Source organism: Lepidochelys kempii, chromosome 3 (genome assembly GCF_965140265.1).
Source record: "Lepidochelys kempii isolate rLepKem1 chromosome 3, rLepKem1.hap2, whole genome shotgun sequence".
NCBI classification, from domain to species: domain Eukaryota; kingdom Metazoa; phylum Chordata; order Testudines; family Cheloniidae; genus Lepidochelys; species Lepidochelys kempii.
Window position 1 is genome coordinate 114,667,301 of NC_133258.1, and position 25,825 is coordinate 114,693,125.

At 44.3% G+C, this 25,825-nt stretch overlaps 2 protein-coding genes across 5 annotated transcripts in view; one reads left to right on the top strand and one right to left on the bottom strand.

The window, feature by feature from the left end:
• RMND1 (required for meiotic nuclear division 1 homolog) overlaps positions 1-2,580 on the bottom strand; it is a 51,763-nt gene extending 49,183 nt beyond the window's left edge. The window contains exon 1 of one of the 4 annotated variants that reach the window (XM_073337659.1): positions 2,442-2,580. In XM_073337659.1, coding sequence (XP_073193760.1) covers positions 2,442-2,565 — 124 coding nt within the window. In that variant the 5' untranslated portion in view covers positions 2,566-2,580. The other 3 variants (XM_073337665.1, XM_073337662.1, XM_073337661.1) reach the window with 3 other exon arrangements.
• On the top strand, positions 2,569-18,310 carry ARMT1 (acidic residue methyltransferase 1). Its single transcript, XM_073337667.1, has 5 exons — positions 2,569-2,645; positions 7,994-8,099; positions 8,885-9,126; positions 10,740-10,905; positions 12,623-18,310. Exons 1-5 carry the CDS (start codon positions 2,605-2,607, stop codon positions 13,388-13,390), a joined length of 1,323 nt encoding a protein of 440 aa, XP_073193768.1. The 5' UTR covers positions 2,569-2,604; the 3' UTR covers positions 13,391-18,310.
• Positions 18,311-25,825: the final 7,515 nt, after the last annotated feature.

The window sequence follows — 25,825 nt, forward strand, 5'->3', positions numbered from 1 at the left end:
TAAAAAGAGAAATATACAATGACAGAGTTAAATTACAAGCATTAAAAAAAAGAAATGGGACAAGCACCATCTCCAGCTCATTTTCTTGCAAATATTCCTAATACTCGTCAAACCTTAACTGCTGAAGAAGAGGAGTTGGCTATGACATGGACATCCAGCAATCATCCCTCCATAATGCCAACTATAATAAGTGTGAACCATTCAAGAAATATATGTTTGCTGATGATGTTTTAAAGAAAGTCACACCAGTGAACTGGTTGGAAGTCACTTAAATACTTGGATTCAGAGACTGCTGAAGTGATAATCTCACTTTTACCAGCAGTTGCTTCCTCTGCTGGTGTAGAAAGAATATTTTCTTCCTTTGGACCAATTCATTCCAAATTGAGAAACTGTTTGGGACCTTTCCCAGATTATGAACAAAGAGGAAAATGAAGGTGAAGACGACTGAATTAGCTGCAGAAGCCAATATTTTAAGTTTCTCATGTTGACCTGGCTGCCATAGTTGATTTAATTTTTTTAAAATATTTCATTTAACTATTTTAAACAATTTTAACAAAAACAAACCTGATTTTAAAAAACTTGAATGTTTAACTAAATTCAAAAATTCATATGCTTGTTTTGTTAAAACATTATGTTTGCTGTTGAAGGAAAAAAATCCAGAATACATAACGTTGTTTTAGTTAAATAAAACAATTTAAATGTCTGCTGATGTACTCCTCCTAATACAGCATAGCAAGAAACTCCTCCAAATATTAATGATTAACCTGTTGAATTGGAGATAGCTCACCTCCCAATAACTTCATAAATATATGCTTTAATTACTTTTGGTAAATGAATTAACCAATCATTCATTTTCTGATATAGCTGTAAAACTAACCTGAAAAGTTTTCAAAATAATTCACTTTAAAAATGTATAGTGTGCACCTTCTAACAATGAAACCTACATTTATCGGAGTTGTGAAGAATATGTATTAAGGTTATCAACAAGAATGCACTTTTATGTAGAAAACCATGATTGAATTGAGTCTTCCACTAATTTGATTTAAATCACATCCACCAACCGTAGCCACTATTTGTCATCCCAGACATACATCACGATGTGATCGCACCACTCAGTGCTCGTTTCCTGAGCCCAAAAGCAGCATTTCACTATGGTCAGCACCTCCATGAATGCCACAAGTAATTTTGTGTCGTAGCTACTATGCGTAGCGAGATCAATGTCACACTCCTCTTGCCTTTATAGTTTAAGGAATAACTCCACTGTCACTTGTGACGTGTTGGTCAGAGCGAGCAGCATACTAGTCAACAGTTCGGGATCCACTCCTGCAGCCTGAAGAGGCAGGGTGCGCAGTACAGAAACCATTGAAAGATGGCGCCAAATACAGACAGAAGCACAGCAATTGCTGGGATGCAAAGCAATGCATCACAGGACATTGGGACAGGACCCAGGATGCCCTGCAACCCCCTTCACCTTCCCACAAGTCTTAGCAGCAGAAGAGAAAGAGGTGCTCTGTGGGATAGCTGCCCAGAGTGCACCGCTCCAAATACCGCTGCAAGTGCCGCAAGTATGAACACGCTATTGCACTGGCAGCTGACAGTGAGACCACACAACAGCGGTTTCCCTTCAGCACTCTCTGATGGCACTGTAACTCTGCCAGTGTAGACATGCCCTGAATTGCAGCTTGGGGCGCTGGTGGTTGTATCTGAGCACTGCTGTGATGTAGGAGCAGCTGCAGAATCCTGACCTACCTCAGGGTCCTGAAACGGGAAGAGCCCTGTTGGGCAGGGCACCTGGAAAGGTTGTACTAAGAGACCCCCTCCCCCTCCATACATCAGTCAGGAGCTGGGGCCTCTGCTTCCGACCAGCCTGCTGAACTGGCACAGGCCAGGGCAGCCAAGGCCTAGAACAGAAACGCATGTGGTTTCGCCCACTCCCTCCAGACATCAGTTTCGCCATCTATAAAATGGGGCGATGACACCGACTCCTCGGTAGGCCGCCCTGGGAGCTGCCGGGGAGGCGCGCGGCTGCGGGCGGCAGCAGGGCAGCAGCCGGGAGCCCGAGCCGGGGGGAGGCCGGCGCCGCCTCCAGCCTCCCCTTCATAAGGCCCAGCCCTCGGCGCTCAGAGCCCCGACCCAGCGCCTCCCCCCAGGCGGCCGTTGGCAGCCAGCGGGGGCCGATTCTCAGCGGCAGCCGTTCCGGGGGCCCGCGGACCCCTCGCGCGCACGGGGGGGGCTCGCGCCCCGACACACTCGGAAGGCCTGACAGCCGCGCGCGGCTCTGTTCACAAGGGGTGGGGGTCGCACCCTACCAGTGACCTGAGCTTCCGGGGGTGGGGGGAGGGGCGGCTCCTTTCCTGTCGCGCGGGGAATGGCAGCGCCCAACTGCCTGTCCCCGTACCCGGCTCCCGACCTTCAATCCCCGCCACACCGCGCGCTCTTACCATGTAACCACGCCCCCTCGGCCACCAATTGCGCTCCCGTGCGGCCCCGCCCCGCGCGTTTGTTCCTCCTCCCTGCGGCGCTAATGCTGCGTATTGAGGACGCAACAAGGCGTGCTTGCGTCATTTCCGGAGCGGTGCCGCAGTACTACTCTGCGGGGGGAAGATGGCGGGGGTACCGGCTTCGTTGGCGGGCAGCTTCAAGGGGTCCGTCACGGCTCGGCGGGGGTTCGCAAGCGGGGTAGCGCTGAAGCGGGGCGAGTCGCGGCGCATCTCAGCCCATCCAGGCGCCGCTCTGGCACCAGCTTCCCTGAGAGCGCCCGACACCGGGGCGCTGGCACCGGGCTCTCGTGGGGCGAACCTGTCCGGGGGGGGGGCTGCGTCTAGCAGCGACCTCCGCAGGGCGCCGCGGCTGGAGAGGGCGGCGGAACGTCGAGCCCTGCCCCGGCTCCTGACTCCCCGCCGGTCACGGCTCGGCAGCGTGCGCGGGCGGCCGCTGGGCCGGTGCGCTAACGGGGCTCCCTGACTCGGGGGCGGCCAAGGCGCGGAGGGGTGGGTAGCCCGAGAGCCGGCTGTGGAGCTCCGCTGTCGCCTGAGCTCCGCTTCTGTGCGCGGGGACGCAGCGCGGTCAGACAGCGTCGCTCCCTGTGCGGTGCCGACCAGGCTGTCATGGGCCCTTCTTACCCCCGCTCAGCTGGGGCGGCTGTCCTGGGTGATTCGCCTTTATCGCTGGTCTCCCTTCTACACAAGCCCTGCGGGCATCCTTGTCAACCCGCACTCCCTGCATCCTCGGGGGCACCGCAAACGCTGTTTTGGTAGTAAGGCAGAGAGGTACAGACGTGCCACTGGAAGTGAAACTGCTCCTCTGGCCAGACCTTCAGCTCTCGCTCCCCAGTCGGTGCAGTTGTGCTGGGGGCTTCAGCGCCGGTATATCTGCATGTATTCTGTACCCATGGAGGTGTTCCTCCAGCTGGATGAAGATGGGTTTTAGTCTCTATATAAAAATTGTAGGTATCTATTAAAATTGTAGTTTAAGGTTATTAATGACAGGTTTCAGAGTAACAGCTGGGTTAGTCTGTATTTGCAAAAAGAAAAGGAGTACTTGTGGCACTGGTTAGTCTCTAAAGTTATTAATGTAGTTTTTGTGACCAGTAACTCAGTGTTAATGTAAATTGATGCACTGTGGTAGATACCAGCCACCTTTGTCAGCCTGTCATCTCTCTGTATTATTACTGACATTTAGTAAATGGAGGTGACTAGTAATGACTAAAATTGACTTAAAATATTGCTTGAATTCCTATTTTTCTCTAAAGGTAGGTGGCTTATTGAGGTGAAATTTCACACAGGATTAATTCTTATGCCCTTTGTGGTTTTCCCTGGTAGCTTTTGTTTGGTTTGGTTTTAAACAGGAAGTCTCTGAAATTGGGTTCTGGCAAAAAATTTTTTTTGAGAGTTTTACCTTTTTGTTATTGACCAATATCTCTTCAAAACATTGTCTGTCTACAAAAAAAATTGGTAGAGAGGTGTGTATTCTGAGTAGAGCTGGTGTAATGAGAGGTTTTAAAAAAAGATTGGATTTAGGGTTATACACTGCATATGGTGGCCTAATGGTTCATTGGAATCCGGGACATATGAAATCTTCCCCACCAGGAGCTACACTTTCTCTGCTGCTGTAGAATAAAATCTGACAGAAGAGACTTATGCAGTACAACAAAGACCATACATGACAACCTTAATTTTGTCCTTTCATGACAGAAGGCTGGGCAGTCTTCCTTTAGCAATCCTTCTGCATCTATCCCTTTACCTTATACCTGATATCCATAACTAATAGTATTGGGGGAAGAAGTGAAGGAGGAGAAATCTGGCAAAGGGGTATGTGCAGAAACAAAACAGGGGAAACAGAGTTGAGGTTGCAGTGCATGGTCTGTGTTTGATATTTGTGGTGATGATGAAGTGTGAGTGGAGGAACAGAGTCTATGTACTTTAACATACCATAACTTCTCCCTGATATTGTGAGTTTGGATCAGGTATGCTGTGGGGTTAGCAGTCCTGATTGCTTCACAGTGAATTTTTTGTGTGTATTAAAGTAATCATATGTATAGGATTGTATATCACCTTATCAGTGTACATACATTGTAGCACTAGCTTGACAGTATTATATTATCATCTGAAAAGGTGACGCAAGTGATGCCTGTCAACTTGCGTCCTTGATGAATCTTCTTTACCAGAGTTGGAAAAACACTTCATGAGATGAGGACCAGAGCTATGGGAAAATGGCAGTGTTATTGTGTAGCAACTCTTAAGGTTTTGAAATTTGTTTTTGTTCCATATTGGAACAACACCACCAAAAATATTCCTTTTGAATTTGTTTAGAAAAACAGACTGGTAAAGGGGAGTGTGCCTGCATGTCAGGTTGCTTTACAACAGGGGTCGGCAACCTTTCAGAAGTGGTGTGCCGAGTCTTCATTTATTCACTTTTTAAATTAAGGTTTTGTGTGCCAGTAAAACATTTTAACATTTTTAGAGGGTCTCTCTCTATAAGTGTATATATTATATAATAATAAGTATAAGTATATATATTATATAACTAAACTATTGTCGTATGTAAACAAGGTTTTCAAAATGTTCAAGAACCTTCATTTAAAATTAAATTAAAATGCTGATCTTACGCTGCTGGCCTGCTCAGCCTGTTGCTGGCCTGGGGTTCCATTCACCTAGGCCGGCAGCGGGTTGAGCAGGGCCTGCAGCCAGGACCCCGGCTGGTAAGGGGCAGGCAGCCAGAACCCCGGACTGGCAGTGGGCTGAGTGCCACTCGGCCTGCTGTTGGTCTGGGGTTCCGTCCACCGGCTCCTGCCAGCCAGGGTCCCGGCTGCCGGCCCCACTCAGCCCGCTGCCGGTCTGGAGTCCCGGCCCTGTCCACGTAGAGTAGGTACCTACCTTCTCCCTGGTTCTAGCCATTCTCTTCCTCTCTCTGCACTGAGATGAGGGTGGGTGTGTGCTGAGAACAGGGCTGGGGGAGAAGGAGCAGGCTGGGGGTTAGGGTGCAGGCTCTGGCCAGGAGCTAGAATGTGGGAGGGGGGCTCAGGGTTGGGGCAGGAGGTTTGGGTGTGGAGCGCTTACCTGGGCAGCTCCCATTTGGTGCGAGGGATGCAGGTGGGAATGTGGGGGTGTGTGTGCAGGAGCTCCCATTTGGTGCGAGGGGTGGGAGTGGGGATGTGGGGGGTGCAAGAGTCAGGGCATGGGGTGTGGGTGTGTGTGGGGGGGCTGCAGGGGTCAGGGCAGAGGGCTGGGGGTGCTCCCAGCCCACTGCCCTGAGCAGCTCAGGGCAGGGGGCTGGAGGGGATATGCCCTGATTCCACCCCCTTCCCCAAGGTCCCCGGAGCGTGCTGCAGTTCCGTTTTTCCCTCTCCCCCTCTGTAGCAAGGGAGGGAGAGAAGGAGGGGCAGGAACCCAGCATGCTCGGGGAAGAGGCTGGGGGAGGGGGAAGCTTGCCTGCCCTGCAACGGGAGGGTGGGGAGCGGAAAAGAGTGGGCTGGGCCGGGCAGGATTTTTAGTGGCACGCTGCTGTCTGCCCGGGTCCAGCAAACAGCAACGTGCCATTAAAAATTGGGCTCGCATGCTGTTTTTGGCACACGTGCCATAGGTTTCCAATCCGTACTCTACAACTTGGTAGTTAGGACACTGGTCTGGAATGTGGGAGACTCAGGTTCAAGTCCCTGCTCTGCCTGATTCAGAGCCAAGGCTTTTCATCCCTCATCCTGGACCCCAAAACCTTCCCAACAAAAGTTTAGTGAAAACAATATGTCTTCCTGAAACGTTTTAATTTTGACAAAACATAGTTTGCTGAATTGAAATTTAAATGAAAATGTTCTGACTAGTTATAGTGAGCGCTTTAATGCATGTCATTTTCTTTTACTTATTGCCAGAGATGAAAGTAAGCCGGTACGGTGTACCAGTAAGAGCCGGTGTGCTGTATCAGGACCGGCTTTCAGAGAGGGCAATTTAAAGCCCTGGGATGGCCGCGGCGGAGATTTAAAGGGCCCTGGAGCTCCAGCCGCTGCTATCGTCCCGGGCCCTTTAAATCCCGGCCTGAGCCCTGCTGCCTGAGCCCTGGGGTAGTGGCGGCGGGGCTCTGGCGGGGATTTAAAGGGCCCTGGCGCTCCAGCCGCTGCTACTTCCCTGGGGCTCCTTAAATCCCCATCTGAGCCCTGCTGCCCGAGCCCTGGGGTAGCGGCAGTGGCGGGGATTTAAAGGGCCCCGGAGCTCCAGCCGCCGCCACCGTCCCGGGGTCCTTTAAATCCCCACCAGAGCCTCGCCGCCGCTACCCCAGGGCTCAGGCAGCAGGGCTCAGGCCGGGATTTAAAGGGCCCTGGAGCTCCAGCCACCGATACTGCCCTGGGGCCCTTTTAATCCCCACCTGAGCCCTGCTGCCGAAGCCCTGGGGTAGCAGTGGCGGGGTTCCGGAAGGGATTTAAAGGGCTGGAGCAGTAGCGGCGGCTGAAGCCCTGGGGTCCTTTAAATCTGTGATGGAGCCCAGCCACCGCTACCCCAGAGCTCGGGCAGCAGGGCTCAGGCGGGGATTTAAAGGGCCCCGGGGCAGTAGCGGCAGCTGGAGCTCCGGGGCCCTTTAAATCCCCGCCAGAGCCCTGCTGCCACTATCCCAGGGCTCAGGCGGGGATTTAAAGGGCTCAGGGCTCCGGCAGCTGCTACCACAGTGGAGCCCCAGGCCCTTTAAAGCTCTGCCAGAGCCCCAGGGTAGCGGTGGCAGCTGGGAGCCCCAGGGCTCCTCAGTGATTTAAAGGGCAGAGGGCTCCACTGCGGTAGTGGCAGCTGGAGCCCTGGGCCCTTTAAATTGCCTCCGGGGCTCCCAGCTGCCTCTGCAGCTGGTAGCTTGGGGGTGATTTAAAGGGCCCCGGGCTCCCAGCCGCCACTACTGCAGCTGGAGCCCTGCCCTTTAAATCAAGATTTAAAGGGCCCAGGGATTTAAGGCCCTGCCTCTTCCGGTTGAGGCCACGCCCCCTGCTCAGGACTCCGACTACCGGTAAGTCCTCTAACTTACTTTCACCCCTGCTTATTGCCCTTCTTCAAATCTGGTATTGATTCATCCAGGTAAATTATTTTAGGAACTGGGTAAGTGTAAGGTTACTTTGCTTTTATTAGCCGGGGTCAATAAGATACAAGGTTAAAACAGTGTATGTTTCTTCTGATGAGTCATTTGGGCACTTGGGCCTACCTCCTTTGATTTCAACATCTGATAACTGAGCATTCTCCATGAAAGGGTGTTTTACACTGGAATTCACTGGTCTGCCAGGGCCAAAGTATTTCTTTAGTCCATTAGGATATGGTGAAATGAAAAATAATTTTTCACATTTGCTAACTCCTCCCTCTAACTTCAAAAGCAGCTAGCAAAACAGAAATTACTGCATTTTATATGCTATCCTTAAATGTGATAGATTGCACTTGAAAATAAAGTAATGAATAAATAGGGAAAAGATATTAAATCTGTTCGTGTTAGTTGAGTAATTAATGTAATGCTTTGATTCTTTTCTTGTTAGATCTTTTGCATATTTTACAATTAAGGACAGGCTGCCTCAAATCCTAACTAGGGTTATTGATACTTTGCACCGACATAAAAATGAATTCTTTGAAGAACATGGAGAGGTAAGAGTACTGTTGTTTCATACTATTTTTCTCATTCTGAAACTTATTAGAGATCTTTTCTCTGTTTTATTTTTATTCCTGTTTTCCTCGTGTTGTCTTCTCTCATAATTTTTCTCATGTCGTCCCTCTTTTCTCTCAACCCCTGACTTGTCTTTTTCCTCTGCTTTCCTGGTTATTTATGTTATGTCTCACTTTTATTAATTTTTTTTTTCTTTTCTTTCTGGCTCCTGAAACTTCCTCAGTTTTCTCTGTTCTTTGGCTACATGGTGTTTTGTGGCATATCCATCTTAGCCCTTGTGGGGATGGCAAGGTTTCAGGCTGCTGTTCTCATAGATTTGTAGACTTTAATGTCGGAAGAGAGAATCATGATCATCTAGTCTAATCTCCTGAAATTGCAATCCACAGAACCTCATCTGCCTACTACTGTAACAGACCCCTAACAGTTCTCCCCAGGGAACCAGGCATTTTGTTGAACAGAATGGATTATGAGCAAAAGGTCCTGCCTCAACACAGAATCAGATAACTTTCATGGCATAAGGGGATTCTTCTAGCTTGGAAGGTTTGAAACTGCAGTAAATGTCAGATGTAGAACAAAAGCTTCACTGAGCGTCATTTAGACTTTTGTCTTTGTTCAAGTGCAAGATCCTGAGAGTCTGATATTTTTGTTCGATTTTTAAGATTCAAAACTTAAATTTTACTGCAAAAGAAAATATCTACCATAGAGTATGTGGCTATCCAGGAACGTATTTTTGGACTAGGGACACTTATTTTCCATTTTATTTCAGAAAGGCATTGAGGCAGAGAAGAATACTATATCTATCCTCTCTAAGTTAAGGAATGAGCTGCAAACAGACAAACCATTGGTTCCCTTGGATGATAAACTCCCTGATGTTCCACTGTGGAATCAATACCTAGAATATCAACAAAATTTATTAGATGGAAATGAACAACCAAGCTGGTTTCAGTCCCCTTGGTTATATGTGGAGTGTTACATGTATCGCCGCATTCATGAAGCACTAGTTCATAAGTAAGTATATACTCTAACATGAAATGTTACCCTGTGTATAGTTCTTCTGATTTTGTGCATCTGAGAGGGGGAAGAAAGGGAGTAAGCTTAAAATGAAGCAATTGGTTTAAAATGCAGACCTTTCTTACAAATGTAGAGCAGTAGTCTTTTTCGATTTTCTACTAACTCCACTGCTAGAAGACTTAGCAACAATTTCCCTGGTTAAGGTACTAATGAGGCTTTGCTTCCTTTGCAACATAGCATAATTCAAACTCTGATATCCTTCCCTTAATTAAGTAATATACAAGGTTGAGCTAACGTTTTCTGTGTGCCCCCTCTAAAAAAGGTTAAACTGGCTGGTGTTTTTCATTTGAAAACAAAGGGCCAATCCCAGCTCTCATTTGAAGTTAATGGCAAAACTCCCATTAATTTCAACAGGAGTAGTAGCAGGCACTAAAAGATGAAAATGTGGTGACAGTAGGGTTAGTTGTAATTATACATACTAATATACTTCTTACCACTGATATTTTTGGGTAAAATTTTCAAAAGAGCCTAATTGATACTTAAACACTTCCAAAAATTGTACGTTTTTGTGTCGATAAATATTGAGTGATTTATGTAAGCCACAATGTTAAGAATTCAGTTCTCCAAAAAAGCTTCACCCCACACACGAAACAAATAATGAAAAGATCATAGTGTGAAAGAAGGCTTCTAAAATTTTCATTAGTTCTGTGTCGCACAAAGATCTTTGTAAACTAAATGAGTAAATTGTTTTTAGTTTCCAAATTGGGGTGGTGGAAAATAACATTTTTCCAAACCAGAAAATGTCAGTTTCTGTGTCAGTTGCACTTTTGGGAATCCATTCATTGTATTTCCTGTTATTTTGGAATTGTGTTCTCTAAATCTCCCTCTACACCAAAAGTGAAGAATTCTTTTGTAATCTTAGAGAGTCAACAACATGAAGGGCTTTTTTGTTCAGCAATTCAAAATACTAGAGGATCTTTGACTAAAACTTTTATTTGTGTGGTGTATTGAGTCATTTGTTAAAAAAAATTGTATTTATCTTTTCCAGTACATTATAAATGTAAAGTTTTTTTTTTTTTTAAAGTTTAACAGAAGAATTATCATGCTAATTTTTAGAATGGCCCAGATGAAAATTTCCACAAGACGAATCCCTTCCTTTCAAAAAAGGGTTTAGGTATGTCCATATGAAAAGTTGCCACACAACCATAAATACAAATGTACTGAAAAAAAACTGGATCAAGTATTTAACCTCAGTTGGCTTGTCACCCTTCATCAATTTGTCTCTCATAGATTGAAAACCCTCAAGGGCAGCCAAAGTGCATATACAGTGCCCCATATAATGGGAGGAGAAGGGGCCCATCGTGATTGAGACATTTGGCCACAACCATAATATATATGGTTATTAAAATAAATGAGACCAAATACCAGGCAAAGTAAGTATTACTGGAGCCATGTAGGAGTCTGGCATGCCACATTACTGTGAAAGTTCAGATTAGGACCCCGAGTTTAACATTCATCTAAATAAAGTTGTGTTTAACACTTTTGCTGCTGCTGCTGTGAGAGAAAATGGAAATCATATTAATAATTGTATCTTTTCCCTTCTATTTTAGTCCTCCTATTGATGACTATGATGTATTTAAAGAAGCAAAGGTTCAGAGCTTCTTTGAATCCCAACAAGCTATTATTGCCTTATGCACTTACTTGCAGGAACTTCTTAAAAACATTGAGGACCTAGATGAAAAACAACTTCAGGAAGAATTTTTTAAGCTGCTGCAGGTAAACTTGGCATTTCTTATTCACAGTTCCTGCCTGTGGCAAGTTACAAAATTTGAGTTCTGCAAAACTTAAACTTTAAACTTAAAAAAAATTCTGTGGCCTTGTGTTTGCAATTACACCTCTACCCCGATATAAAGCTACCCGATATAACACTAGTTCGGATATAACATGGTAAAGCTGCGCTCTGGTGGATCAGCTTGTCTGGCTCTGATATGCTGCTCTGAGCGGTGTGTTAAGGGTGCTGGGCCGGGGCCAAGGGGTTGGATAAGGGCCGGAGGGTCTCGGGTGGTGGTCAGGAGACAGGGAGCGGGGGGGTTGGTGGTTCAGAGGTTCTGGGGGCAGTCGGGCATGGGGAATGGGGGTGTTGAATAGGGCGTGGGAGTCCCGGAGGGCCTGTAAGCGTGCAGGAGTGTGGATAGGGCTCGAGGCAGTCAGGGGACAGGGAGCAGGGGGGTTGGGTGGGGTCTTGGGAAGGGTGGTTAGGGGCTGGGGGGTCTCTGGAGGGGGCAGTCAGGGGACAAGGAGCAGGGGGGCTTAGATGGGGTGGGGTCTTGGGAAGTGTGGTTGGGGTGGGGCATCTCTGGAGGGAGTAGTCAGGACAAGGAGCAGGGCGGGTTGGATGGGTCGGGGTTCTGAGGGGTCAGTTGGGACGGGAAGTGACTATTAATAACAGAAATGCTCGAGGCCAAAGCAAGTTCGATATAATGCAGTAAGATATATATATACACACTTTTTTTTTTTTTTTTTTGGCTCCTGAGGACAGTGTTCTGTCAGGGTAGAGGTGTATCCTATCATATGTTGACTGATGCAGTTTATTGCTGAGTCTGCAAACATTTCTTGTGCCTCTGCTGCTAATTAAAGATCTGAGCAGCAGAGTGAAACTAACAAGACTGTGGTTAGATATTAGGGTTTTTGAATAAGACCAATGAGTAGCCATGTAATTGACAAGAATCATGTCAATTCCATGCTGCTGGTGGTCTATTACATGTTCCAAGCCCTGCTTATTCTTTTTCATGTAAATCCAGTGTTGCCATCCCTGAGCATTCAAAAGTCATGAGATTTGCTTTAAATCACGATTTAAAAGAATTGTTTTGGTGTTATCGTTTACAACTTCAAGCTTTTCTCTGTAACCATTAGGGATAGAAACTTATTTATTTAACTGAAAGTTGAAGTTCTCACAATCTCCTTGCCCTAGGAGCTGAAGCTTTAGGAAAACACCAGTTACCATGAGGCTTAATAAAATCATAAGTTGGCAACACTGCATACCTAGCTGTTTGTTGAGACTTCATAAAAGAGCACATTTTCATAGTCTTGCAATATAGACCAACTTATCAAACTCCAGGTAATCAAAACTCACTTATCCTCCCATTATTAGTCCTATGTGTACTCCTGCCAAGGCTTTTTGGAGTTGTGTATATAATATAAATTTCTTTAGCTCTGTCAGTGTGTTTATACCAAACCTAATCTGTCACGAGTCCAGGATAAAGATGGGAAAGAGGCTTGTATTTCCTCCTTCCAACTCATTTTTTGTGTCTCTTTGGAAGGGAAGAGTATTGTTTTGGTTTCTCTCCCAGAAATCATTCTGAACTCTTTATGTACCAAATGTTGAGCTTTAATAGGGAGTATGTATGTGGAGTCAGGTCCCACTGTCTCTAGAACAATACAAAAGACTATAGAATAATGAGATTTTAGCAAAATGGACTTTTTTTCTCTTCAGGTTTCATTGTGGGGGAATAAGTGCGACCTCTCCATTTCAGCTGGTGAAGACAACTCTCAGAAAGCCAGTCCTGTAAAATCACTGGACAACTTGAAAACTTCCATCTTAGTGGATGATATGGAAAGCATTTGGTCACTGCTTATTAACAGCAAGAAAAGAAGAACTTCAAAAGAAGTTACTAGAGTTGACATAGTCCTGGATAATGCTGGATATGAACTTATTACTGATCTAGTACTGGCTGATTTTCTGTTATCATCAAAGTTAGTTTCTGAAATCCATTTCCATGGAAAGTGTATTCCATGGTATGTATCAGATACTACAAAGCAAGATTTTAATTGGACTATTAAACAGCTGCTGTCAGCTAATAATAGGTGGATGTCTAGGTGTGGGATAAACTGGGAGGGCAGTATTAAAAAAGGAGTTTTGGTTTACCATGATCACATGTTTTGGACTCTGCCACATGAATTTTGTAGTATGGCTCAGGTTGCTACTGACTTGTACACTGAGCTGCAGAAGTCACATTTAATTATTTTTAAAGGTGATCTGAACTACAGGAAACTAACTGGAGATAGAAAATGGGAGTTTACTGTTCCATTTCATCAAGCCTTAAACAAATTTCATCCTGCACCCCTTTGCAGCTTGAGAACACTAAAATCTGATGTTCAGGTTGGTCTGAAACCTGGACAGGGTGAGCAGTTTGTGAATTCTGAACCTGACTGGATGATATGTGGGAAATATGGAGTAGTTCAGTTTGATGCATCTTTGTGATTCAGCTGTGAGGTTGATAGTTTACCTAGGGATAGGTTTAATTTGCACAGAGAGCTGTGCTTTTGCTGTTAAATATTGGGCTCTTCGTTTACTTGTTTCCTATTTCTGGCAAGTGGCTTGTTACAACTGATTTACAAAATATAAAGATGTTGTGCAACAGTTTGCAAACTTTCCTTTTAACACTCAAGTTTTTAAATTGTAGATATTTTATGACCTAAAATGTCAACAGATGTTGGAGATGAACATGACTTCAGTTGTCCCTAAGAATACTTTATCTTTCAGTAAGTAAAGAGAATTAATGCTCAGTGGAAGTTACAATTTACTTTAGGAACTGGATCCACCTTGGCATGCGTTTACTGTTCCAGTACTGTTTGGCATTTTCAAGCGCCATATGTTGCATGGTACTTAGATTCATGCATTCAAAAAAAATTAACTTCTGGGTTTTCTGCATCACTGCAGCAGAGGTCTTATTTTAAAGCTGTTTGATTTGTCTCTTACAAAGAGTATTTTACATAATTTGACAACGTTTGCTCATCTGTGTGGTCAATATGTGCAAATAGTTTTTTAATAGTTTTTTTTTTTGCCATTCTGAAAGCTAAGTAGGTGTAGTCAGTAGTGGGTTAAGGAAGAATCATTTAGGGTGAGACCATGGTCCTGTAAAGAAGATTTGGATACCCAACTGAGTCAAAGCAGTAAGACACAGGTAAGTAGTACCAGCTAGCTGTCTGCCAAGTGGGGTAGTGTGTCATGTCGTTGTTGCCCCCTCCTCCCCCAACAAGGTCAGACTCTGAAATTTGGGAGTAAGAGTCCATCTTTAAAGATGTGTGAAGAATTTGAGACTGCAACAAGCCAGGGGTGTGATTTTTCTCTCCTCCCCCCCGCAAGCATGTGAACACCTACTCAATCTTGCTATCCCAGCTAAGCTGTGCCTTTGCTGCTACCCTGTGTGACTGCAACTACACTGCTGTTTATACTTGCACTAGTATGAGAATGTGTAAGTGAGCAGGGAAACCACACCCCTACCTCATTTGATGCAGCCTGAATATGGTTGTGAGGGAGCAGATATCTTGGTAAACTCATTCAGGATTTATGCTTAATCCTTCTTTGTAGTATAGATGGCACAGGTAGCAATATGTACAGTTAAAGTTGCCTCACTTGCCGTTAATGATGCAACCCTATTTTAGCTGCTTATAACACTGCCAGATCTGTTTCAGCTGAAATTTCTGTGGTGGGTGTCTGCCTCCTGCTGAAATTTTTTTTAAGTTTCAGCAAAAAGGGTTCAGCTGTTCGCAGAACAAGGTTAGGGGAAAAAATATTGAGCATTCTCAATCCAGCAGCCCTGGGCTGGAGAAGGATTTTCCTGAGAGTTCCTCCTTCCAGCAACCAAATGTTGGGAGCAGAAACTGAAGGCAGTGGTATTTTCTTTCCTATGCTACCAGAGTCCATGCAATGAGGTGGTGGCAGTGGTCTGATTGTAAGACGGAGGGGTGAGAAGCTAGGCCTAGGGAAGGGGTAGGGCAGGTGGTCTCAGATGAGCCGCATGTAGCGAGGGAGCTGCATGTATTGGGGGGAAATACTGGAACAAGGACAGACTGGAAGGGCAAGGGAAGAAGGGTCTGGTGCGGGGGAGGAGAAGTACTCCCTGGGGTTTAACCATTATTGCACGCTCCCTTCAAAGCATGGACTAAATCCCAAATTCCTGTGCTGTCAGCAAATAGCAGTGCAACCTGTGCCTCATCTCCCTCTAATAGAGAGTGCATATACAGGGTGACAACCTACCACTGCTGTGAATTACTATTAGCTCAAGCAGCAGATATTTGTGAAGTGGGTCTAAAGGTTCCTGCTCTGCTGATGACTGCTTTGGTCTCACTGTGAGCCATATGTTGGAATTTTTTTCCCCATTTTTTTTTTTTAAATTAGGAAATTACAAACACAACCTCTATGGAAAGAACATTAAGGTTTAAAAATGAAGCACTCAACAACTAGGAAATACCGGAATACTAGGAAGAATTGTCCCGTGGTTAGGGTGCTTGCTTGGGACTTTGGGTGTACAATTTAAGATGCAGAGGGGCTGACTCTTTTCAGAAAACTTAGTATTTTATAGAACTTTATATATTCAGAGCACAGCTCCCATTGACCTCAGTTGCAGCCGTGAGTGTTTAGCACTTCTTCAGTCAGACCCCTGGGTATCCTATTGGCCACCTGGAAAATGAGGAACACAGTGACCGCCTGTAAAAAGTTTGGTTTAAGTGTCTTGCCCAGCATCACCCAGGAACTCTATAGTAGAGGCTGTGAGAGACTCCAGTTCTCCAAGGTGGCATTCCATCCTGCCTAAACCATGAAAACAGCCTGCCTCTCCCTGCATTCCCCTGCCTCATTCACTACACACCTTCCAACTTCTGCAACAAATGAAGCAGGGATTCAACAGCTAAGAGCATCATTAGCAACACAACCACAATTCATTCTCGGGACACATCCTGTACACTAAAGGGCATGGTGGAAATAATAGTATGAGATAATGTAATTAAAGACTCCATCATATTTCACACACTGAAGTAGGCCACATTAAGATTGCATAGGCAACCTTAATTCTGGCACTTCCTAATTTGAAGGCTTGACTTTCCACCTTAACCATCATTTAAGGGAGTTTTTATATGTAATACTGAATACACAGTAAAACCCTACTGAATTGCTATTGGGCTTGCAGACTAACTATCCTCACCTAAAAAAACTAACAGTGTTGTATCCCATACAAATGTCATAGTAGTCTCTACCTATTACAATAAGATACTTCCTCAGAAAAATGTGCTTAGTTGTCAGGAGCAAAGTATATTATGAAGTATTTTCCTGAATGTTTGTCACTTCTTTGTAATAGTAACTTTCAGGATGCCTATGTCATTAGGGGGAGCCCACTAATTCTTTTTATTAATGTAGGAACAAAATAGAATAAGGATATACTTTTAATACCTCTGTTTAGGGAAATGCTTCCTGCACACTTACATTTAATCTATGTAATTATTCTAACATTGGTTGCATATTACAATGACCTAACAGCCCAGGGGATTTCTAAACTAATTTCTTGGGCTTTTCCTTGTATGCCATTTGAATTTCCTTAACAAAAGGGCATTTATAATCACCTCTAAGATGATCACTAGGTTATTGGCATTTCCATCCACCTTCTGAGTAAGTAGCTCTATCTCATAGTTCTTGAATTTTGAACTACAGTGGTGGCTCTTAGCTATAAACCTACAAACGCCAGGAAAATCATTTGTTGCACACACAGTTTGCAGCCTTTGGAAATCAGCAAGTCAACATTAATGTATAGAAAGTTATAAACTTATTTCCAAAAGACAAATCAGGTATTATAAAAATATGCAATATATTATAAACTTGAAACTCAAGTATGGGTTTTTTCAGTGAGAATGATTTATGCTGAACTGTAATTTCCCTTCCATCAGAATAGGTATTGTTTTGTCAAACCTTAAAAAGAATCTTCAGACAGACAACACCTAACCTTTGAACAAGAATCTTGCAATACATTTCTGTTTGTTTTGAAATGTTAGTCTTCCACTTAATTATGAATATTTTTGAATGGAAAAGCAGACCTTTTATATAAGCACAGGTTTAAAGGTTTCCGCAGTTCTATCTTTTCAACTTATATTGGTTGTTTATAGGCTTTTGTACTAAAACTTAATGAAAGAAAAGGTAGAATTAGGGTGTGGTCAGTCTCAAATTTACCTTCAAGATTTCCTCCACCAAATCCTCTCCCAGCTTAAAGGTTCCATATTTCTCTTATTTTAAGAATTGTTCCACATAAAATGTAGGGCATGTAAATTTATGGGCAGTCCGTTTGCACCCCACTGTGGTGCTGTAGATGTGCCCCATCTTAATTTCCCCTGTTTGGGTGGCAATAGGTTTCCATTTTAAAAGCCCAAGGCAAGGAGAAGCCAACACAAAAAAACAAAATGGCATGTCCCTTTTTAAATAAGTCTTGTGGGCAGCAGCAATTACAACAAATAAGTCCTTGCCTCCAGACCCTGGTTGAGAGCTCCCACCTTAAAGTCCATAACACCAAGTCTCTGAGCCCTGGTCTACACTACCAGCTTATGTTGGTATAACTGTCATTCCACACCCCTGAGCAACTTAGCTCTACTGATCTAATCCCCAGTGTTGATAGTGCTATGTTGACAGGAGGTCTTCTCCCTTTGGCATAGCCACCACCCCTTGGGGAGGTGGAGTACCTACGCCGATGGGAGAAGCTGTCCCATTGACATAGGTAGCATCTTCATTACATGCTATAGCTGCACTGGTGCAGCTACAGCACTGTAAATGTAGACAAGCCTTGAGTGTCATAGGGCTGATCCTCTGGAGCCTGAGAGAAACCATCATCCACTGCAGCATGCACACATTCTTCACTTCCTCTTCCTTTTTATATAGCCCTGCCATAGGGCAGGGCTTCCTTGATTACACCCTAGGCTGTTCCAAATGTTGGCTCCAGCCTGTCACTTAAAGGGGTAGTACACTCCCTCACAGGGCATAACCAAAAAAGAGAGAAGGGTTCCTAAAATATATATATCAAACCAATTGGTGTCCGCCCAACAGCTTCTAATGTTAATTCATCTTGAAAATTAAAATGTTTAAGGATGTGGTTCAGTAGCCCTGAACCTCCTCCAACTGCATATGTGCTAATGACTCTCTCTTCCAAAATATAATACCACATGCCAAATTGCTGCTGTTTTCTTAGCAACAGTGTTTCCAAAACCCAAAGGAATTCCAAGAACTTAAAAGAAGAGAAAAACAACTTAATATTTTCCGACTAAGCATAATTGAAGAATCTCCCCAATAATTCTCTTAAAATGTACTAGTCTATTGCTGTCATCCTGAAGTCTCTTAAGGGTTTCAGAGTAACAGCCGTGTTAGTCTGTATTCGCAAAAAGAAAAGGAGTACTTGTGGCACCTTAGAGACTAACCAATTTATTTGAGCATAAGCTTTCAAGTGAGCTACAGCTCACTTGAAAGCTTATGCTCAAATAAATTGGTTAGTCTCTAAGGTGCCACAAGTACTCCTTTTCTCTTATGGGTGTATATATGGTTGGAGTTGAAACAGTTCCTTGCAAGTTCAGACAACTTCCATTTATGCTTAAACCACTTAACTCCTTGCTCCCTGATAAGTTGGAATCCTTCAGACAACAGAGAGAGAACTGATACTAGTCAGCTCTGTGTTCTTGGGGAACCAGGGCACAGTATCCAGCCTCTCTGACTCATGAAGGACACCCTCCCTCCCCACCTTGGCTTGAACCAAAACCGATCAGAGAAAAGACTTGCAGAGAGCAGTGAAGGGTGGTGGGAGAGACACCTAGACTCCTCCTGACAAGGGTGACGAGATTAAGGCAACTCCTCTAGCCCCATCTGTATTGAAGATGGGACAGGGAGATATCTCTATTAGCATACAGAATGGAGAATAGAGATTCCAAAGCAAGAACCGCACTGAACTCTGGGACCAGAAAAGCAGGGAAGCACTCCGTCATGGGGGATCTCTGCTCCAGATGTTAATGAACCTATGCCTGCAGCCACCTAGCTCAGCAGTTATCAGACCAATTATAGTAATAAATCCTTGATTGATATCCAAATCCTGAAGCAGCCTAATTGCATTGTGAGCTCCCTGGAAGAACACCACCCATAGCCAAGAGGGATCAGCTCCTATTATCTAGCCTAAAGAAAACCCTTGAGTCATCAGTTTACCCGTAAACAAATCGAGTATTCTCCCTTGAACCATTGTTGTTTCCCTACAAAAACCCCTACTTATGCTCCAGTAAGTGTTCTGATACATGGATCCAAACATGCATCAGTTCCACTGGGATTTCATCTTCTCCTGACTGATTGTGCTGGGGGCTCTGCCTGTCTTCAGCACTCCAGACCCTCAGCTACCACCATCACTTGGGAACCCCGACCAGTTCAAGCTTCATGGAGCAGTGAGATCTTTCCTGCTCTCTCTCTCTCTCTCGCCTACCTCAGGTATTAACCTTTAATGATGTTGGTTTAGGATCTCCTTGTGTAATTATTACTATTATTTAATAACTTTTATGGTTAAGCGGGTTGCCTCTCTCTCTCTCTGAACTTTACTCTTTTGTGTTTTTTAGCTTCCCCGTTTACTCTGCAGCAACGCTTCTTTTACCTAAGCTAAAGATCCCTGCAGCGCCCAAAAATACTGTGGGGTTTGCTCAACAAGTGGGTTACTACAAGTGCAATTGTGACGTGAAAGTGGGGATAGGGACGTGCTGAACCTGTGACATACAACGGTGGCAGCTTGGAAGTGCTGGTCAACCTAGACTACTGAGTCCAGGGGCATATAGGGGTGGCAGCTTGAAAGTGCTGCTTGACCCAGTCTGCTGAGTTCAGGAGCACATAAGGGTGGCAGCCTGGAAGTGACATTTGAGCCAGCCCGCTCAAGCTTACTCTATTCCAGTGTGGTACCTTTGGCGCATAAGGGTGGCAGCTTGAAAATGCTGCTTGACCCAGCCCACTGAGTCCAGGGACGTATAAGGGGTCAGCTTGAAAGTGCTGATTGACCTGGTCTGCTCAGACTTGCTCTCTGTGTGTGTGTGTGTGTGTGTACGTACATGTGTCCAGCTGGTTCTGGGGCTGAAGGAACCTAGTCCTGGGGAACTAGGTCCTGCAGGATAGCTCTATTGGGAGGGGACTTGCAAAAGGGAGGAGTAGAGCTCCATATGAAAACACAAGTGACACAAGCAGTACATTAACAGAATTACACAGCCCTCTCCCCCCCCACCGCCAGAAGAGTAACCCTAATAAATGAGCATACCCCAAAGTAACGGGAAAATCTGGTAACAGAACCTTCACTCTAGTTTTCTATTAAGATTATTACTATAAAATGTACCAACTTACAAAAACCAAATTGAATTTCAAATACTAATTCCATTACAATAGAACTTTATTTACATAGCGTATCTGCGGGTTGAAGAACTTTTCTGTCTGCTGAATTTCTCACTTGCTCTCAAACTATAAAACAAAGGCTTAGGATGATGCTCACCTGACTGAAGAAGCTAAACTCAAAATTGCTTAAACTGAGTAGCAATTAAGAGTACATAATAAAATATTAATACAAATAGCACAACTTAAGATTTGGTCAGAATACCCACACAAAAACAATGTTGATACGGTATTTTAGGGATAATGCCCTTTTCATCTTTAAAGTACGCACAACTGTTAATTTAAGCAATTTGGTTTTCTATTATCAGAGAAAATATTTTTCAATATTTTGTTTTTCTGGAATTGGGACTTTTCATATGCTCTCAAGACATCTGGTTCACACTGGCAACTTAATTGGTTTTCTAATCAGAAAAAAATTCTTAAACTGTGAGTCTGGAAGTTATTCTTGGGTCCAATTTCTTTTCCCTCTTTAGATATCAGATTATTTGTGATAACCATGTTACATCGTGTATGGTGTAGAGAACATTTGTACAAAAAATATTGTTGAAGAATTTTTGGATCAAAACATTAAAAGTTGAGCTAGCCAAATTGTAGATTGAATTAATAAAAAATGATTTTTAAAAATCTTTATTAGGAATATAAAAATTGTGAAACCACATCACGGGTCTGTCTAGCCCAGCGGTTCTTAAACGTTTGTATTAGTGACCCCTTTCACATAGCAAGCCTCTGAGTGTGACCCCCACCCCCAATAATTAAAAACACTTAAATTTTTTTAAACAATATTAATTATTTAAGGGAGGGTCAACAAGCATGTGGACAAAGGAGAGCCAGTGGATAGAGTGTATTTCGATTTTCAGAAAGCTTTTGACAACGTCCCTCACCAAAGGCTCTTAAGCAAAATAAGCAGTCATGGGATAAGAGGGAAGGCTCTCTCACGGATTGGTAACTGGTTAAAAGATAGGAAACAAAGGGTAGGAATAAATGGTCAGTTTTCAGAATGGAGAGAAGTAAACAGTGGTGTCCCCCAGGGATCTGTACTGAACCCAGTCCTATTTAACATATTCATAAACAATCTGGAAAAAGGGGAAACAGTGAGATGGCAAACAGTGAGATGATACAAAACTACTCAAGATAGTTATGTCCCCGGCAGATGGTGAAGAGCTACAAAAGGATCTCACAAAATTGGGTGACTGGGCAACAAAATGGCAGATGAAATTTAATGTTGATAAATGCAAAGTAATGCACATTGGAAAACATAATCCTAGCTATACATATATAATGATGGGGTCTAAATTAGCTGTTACCACTCAAGAAAGAGATCTTGGGGTCATTGTGGATAGTTCTCTGAAATCATCCACTCAATGTGCAGTGGCAGTCAAAAAAGTGAACAGAATGTTGGGAATCATCAAGAAAGGGATAGATAATAAGACAGAAAATATCCTATTGCCTCTGTATAAATCTATGGTATGCCCACACCTTGAATACTGTGTGCAGATGTGGTCGCCCCATCTCAAAAAAGATATATTGGAATTGGAAAAGGTTCAGAAAAGGGCAACAAAAATGATTAGAGGTATGGAATGGCTTCCGTATGAGGAGACAATAAGACTGAGACTTTTCAGCTTGGAAAGAGGCGACTAAGGGGGGTTATGATAGACGTCTATAAAATCATGAGTTGTATAGAGAAAGTAATAAGGAAGTGTTATTTACTCCTTCTCATAATACAAGAACAAGGGGCCACCAAATGAAATTAATAGGTAGCAGGTTTAAAACAAACACAAGAAAGTATTTTTTCATGCAACACACTGTCAACCTCTGGAACTCCTTGCCTCAGGGTGTTGTGAAGGCCAATACTATAACGGGGTTCAAAAGGGAGCTAGATAGATTCATGGAAGATAGGTCCGTCAATGGCTATTAGCCAGGATGGGCAGGAATGGTGTCCCTAGCCTCTGTTTGCCAGAAGCTGGGATTGGGTGATAGGGCGTGGATCACTTGATGATTACCTGCTGTTCATTCCTTTTGGGGAACCGGGCATTGGCCACTGTCAGAGGACAGGATATTGGGCTTGATGGACCTTTGGTCTGACCCAGTATGGCCGTTCTTATGTTCTTATTATAAATGCTGGAGGTGAAGCGGGGTTTGGGGTGGAGGCTGACAGCTAATGACCCTCCATGTAATAACTTTGCAATCCCCTGACTGTTCCCAACTGCCAATTTTAGAACCCCTGGTCTAGCCCAATATTTTGGCAAATAGTACAGTAGAACCTTAGAGTTATGAACACCTCAGGAATAGAGGTTGTTCGTAACTCTGAAATGTTTGTAACTGAACAAAATGTTATGGTGGTTCTTTCAAAAGTTTACAACTGAACATTGACTTAATACAGCTTTGAAACTTTACTATGCAGAAGGAAAATGCTGCTTTTAACCATCTTAATTTAAATGAAACAAGCATAGAAACAGTTTCATTATCTTGTCAAATCTTTTGTAAACTTTCCCTTTTTTTAGTAGTTTACATTTAACACTGTACTATACATACTTTTTTTTTTGTGTCTCTGCTGCTGCCTGACTGCATACTTCCCGTTCCAAATGAGGTGTTTTCATAACTCTGGTGTTCATAACTCCAAGGCTCAACTGTAGCTAGTACAAGATGTTTTACAGAAAAGGGTAAAAGCTTCCATAATGTGATTAAAGTGATTATAAGTGGTAGCAAATAGATCAAAGTTGTTTACCTAGCAAATAAACAAAAATGCACACTAAGCCTAATATAATAGATAGGGTTTGAATTAAGCAGTGTCTCACCCTGTCTCACCCTGTTAAATAGTATAAACAGTCCATCAAGGTTTTCTACACAGACAGGCTTCCTTCTTTCCTGCCCGGGACCAGCACTTCCCCCAGTTCAGTCTTTGTTCCTCAGATGTTCTCTTGTGTGGGGAGTGAGGCCAGTCATGATGTCATTCCCCCCTTTATATCTTTTTCCAACTTGCTGGAAAAATCTTTTGCTGTGACCTGGATCACACAGTTCCCATTGTGTAGTGCTATCTCTGAGAGGTTCCTATTGTACCCAGTTCCTGGGGTAATCCTTGTGAGTGTGTGTATTTCCTCAATGGGCCATCAACATTGTTTGGCCTGTTCATTGTTGTACCTGAAAGTCTGCTTGTGGGTGTTTCAACCTCACAATACGTTACGGTAGCACATACATAGCAAAACTTCATAACTTTATATACAATGATAGCACATACAACTTAACAGGATAATAATGGTCAACAGATTAAGACTTTTAGAATGATACGTTACAAAGCATACCTTGTACAAAACATATAATTATATCACCATGGTGAATATGGGGTGCAGAGTGTTTCTTTGGGGCACAGTGTTTCACAGCCATGTCTTCCTATGTGCTTCTTACAGTGCCTAACTCAATGGGGCCCCAATTCTGATTGGATCCTCTAGGTGTTACCATAAATAATTATCCATTTGTTTTGACATCTACTTGAGCAATCCAGTGCCTCATCTTTATTACCCACTGTCGTGATTCAGAGTTGAGCTTCAATGATGATCTTTGTCCCATTCTCTTGGTGGGCACTCTTTTCAAGTGACAGACCTGTTCATCTCCCAGAGTGGAACTCCACAGTCCCCTAACTTTGGACTGGTTCACAAGGCTACAACATGCCCTGCTCCCACTATACTTCCCCAGTTATATATGGTGCTTGCTGACTTATACCCCTCATGCGACACCTTTTGCTATGCTTTTGTTTATCGAGGTGGAACCCTGAATTTCTACCTCTCTCAGACCGGATCCAAGGGCAGCAGTCCTCTGTTTCAACCACACTAATACAGAGGTCCACTTGTACTTGGCACCTGCAATATACTTCCCTTCAAGAACCTATGATTAGCAGTTGATTAAAGAGACTCAGAAGAGTTCCTTCCAAACATATGTACTGTCTACTCACCCAAAGGTTCCGTTATGGTGCAGGTTGGGCAGCTTCCACCAATCATATCTGTGATCTATGGGTAAGGCTAAGATTTTGTCACAGATATTTTTAGTAAAAGTCACGGACAAATCATGGGCATTAAAGAAAAATTCATGGAAGCCATGGCTTTTACTAAAAATATCTGTGACAAAATAGGGTTCTGAAGTTCCCCACGCAGCCCACAGTGGGGGCGGGGGCAGCTGCAGGGTGGCTGGGATCTCTGGGGGTCTCCACCGCGGGTTGGGTGTCAGAGCTCCAGGGTCCCCGGCCACCTGCAGCAGCTGGGAGTGGCGGGAGCCCACTTCCCCACCACCACCTGCAGCAGCTGGGGGCAGCGGGGTACCCCTGCCTCCCATAGCTCTGGGATTCCCTCACCACCTGCAGCGGCCGGCAGCTGCAGGGTTCCCCCACAGCTCAGGGCTTCCTGCAGCAGCTGGGAGCTGCTGGGTTCCCTTGCCACCCACAGCATCTGGGAGCTGTGGGATTCCCCCGCCATGGCCGGGAGCTCTGTGGCTCTGCAGGCAGCGGGGAACCCTGCAGCTCCTGACCATCAGAGGCTGAAGACACGGAGGTCTCTGGAAGTCATGGATTCCATGACTTCCATGACTTCTGTGACTAAATTATAGCCTTCATAGAATCATAGAATATCAGGGTTGGAAGGGACCTCAGGAGGTCATCTATTCCAACCCCCTGCTCAAAGCAGGACCAATCCCCAATTAAATCATCCCAGCCAGAGCTTTGTCAAGCCTGACCTTAAAAACTTCTAAGGAAGGAGATACTACCACCTCCCTAGGTAACGCATTTCAGTGTTTCACCACCCTCCAAGTGAAAAAGTTTTTCCTAATATCCAACCTAAACCTCCACCACTGCAACTTGAGACCATTACTCCTTGTCCTGTCATCTTCTACCACTGAGAATAGTCTAGAACCATCCTCTTTGGAACCACCTCTCAGGTAGTTGAAAGCAGCTATCAAATCCCCCCTCATTCTTCTCTTCTGCAGACTAAACAATCCCAGTTCCCTCAACCTCTCCTCATAAGTCATGTGTTCCAGACCCCTAATCATTTTTGTTGCCCTTCGCTGGACTCTTTCCAATTTATCCACATCCTTCTTGTAGTGTGGGGCCCAAAACTGGACACAGTACTCCAGATGAGGCCGCACCAATGTCGAATAGAGGGGAACGATCACGTCCCTCGATCTGCTGGCTATGCCCCTACTTATACATCCCAAAACGCCATTGGCCTTCTTGACAACAAGGGCACACTGTTGACTCATATCCAGCTTCTCGTCCACTGTCACCCCTAGGTTCTTTTCTGCAGAACTGCTGCCTAGCCATTCGGTCACTAGTCTGTAGCGGTGCATTGGATTCTTCCGTCCTAAGTGCAGGACCCTGCACTTATCCTTGTTGAACCTCATCAGATTTCTTTTGGCCCAATCCTCTAATTTGTCTAGGTCCCTCTCTATCCTATCCCTACCTGCCACCGTATCTACCACTCCTCCTAGTTTAGTATCATCCGC

Coding starts and splice junctions, on each gene's coding strand:
- ARMT1 (XM_073337667.1), top strand. CDS start 2,605: ATGGCGGGGGTACCGGCTTCGTTGGCGGGCAGCTTCAAGGG. Junction 2,646..7,993: donor TTGGCGGGCAGCTTCAAGGG/GTCCGTCACGGC, acceptor TTTTCTTGTTAG/ATCTTTTGCATATTTTACAA. Junction 9,127..10,739: donor CATGAAGCACTAGTTCATAA/GTAAGTATATAC, acceptor CTTCTATTTTAG/TCCTCCTATTGATGACTATG.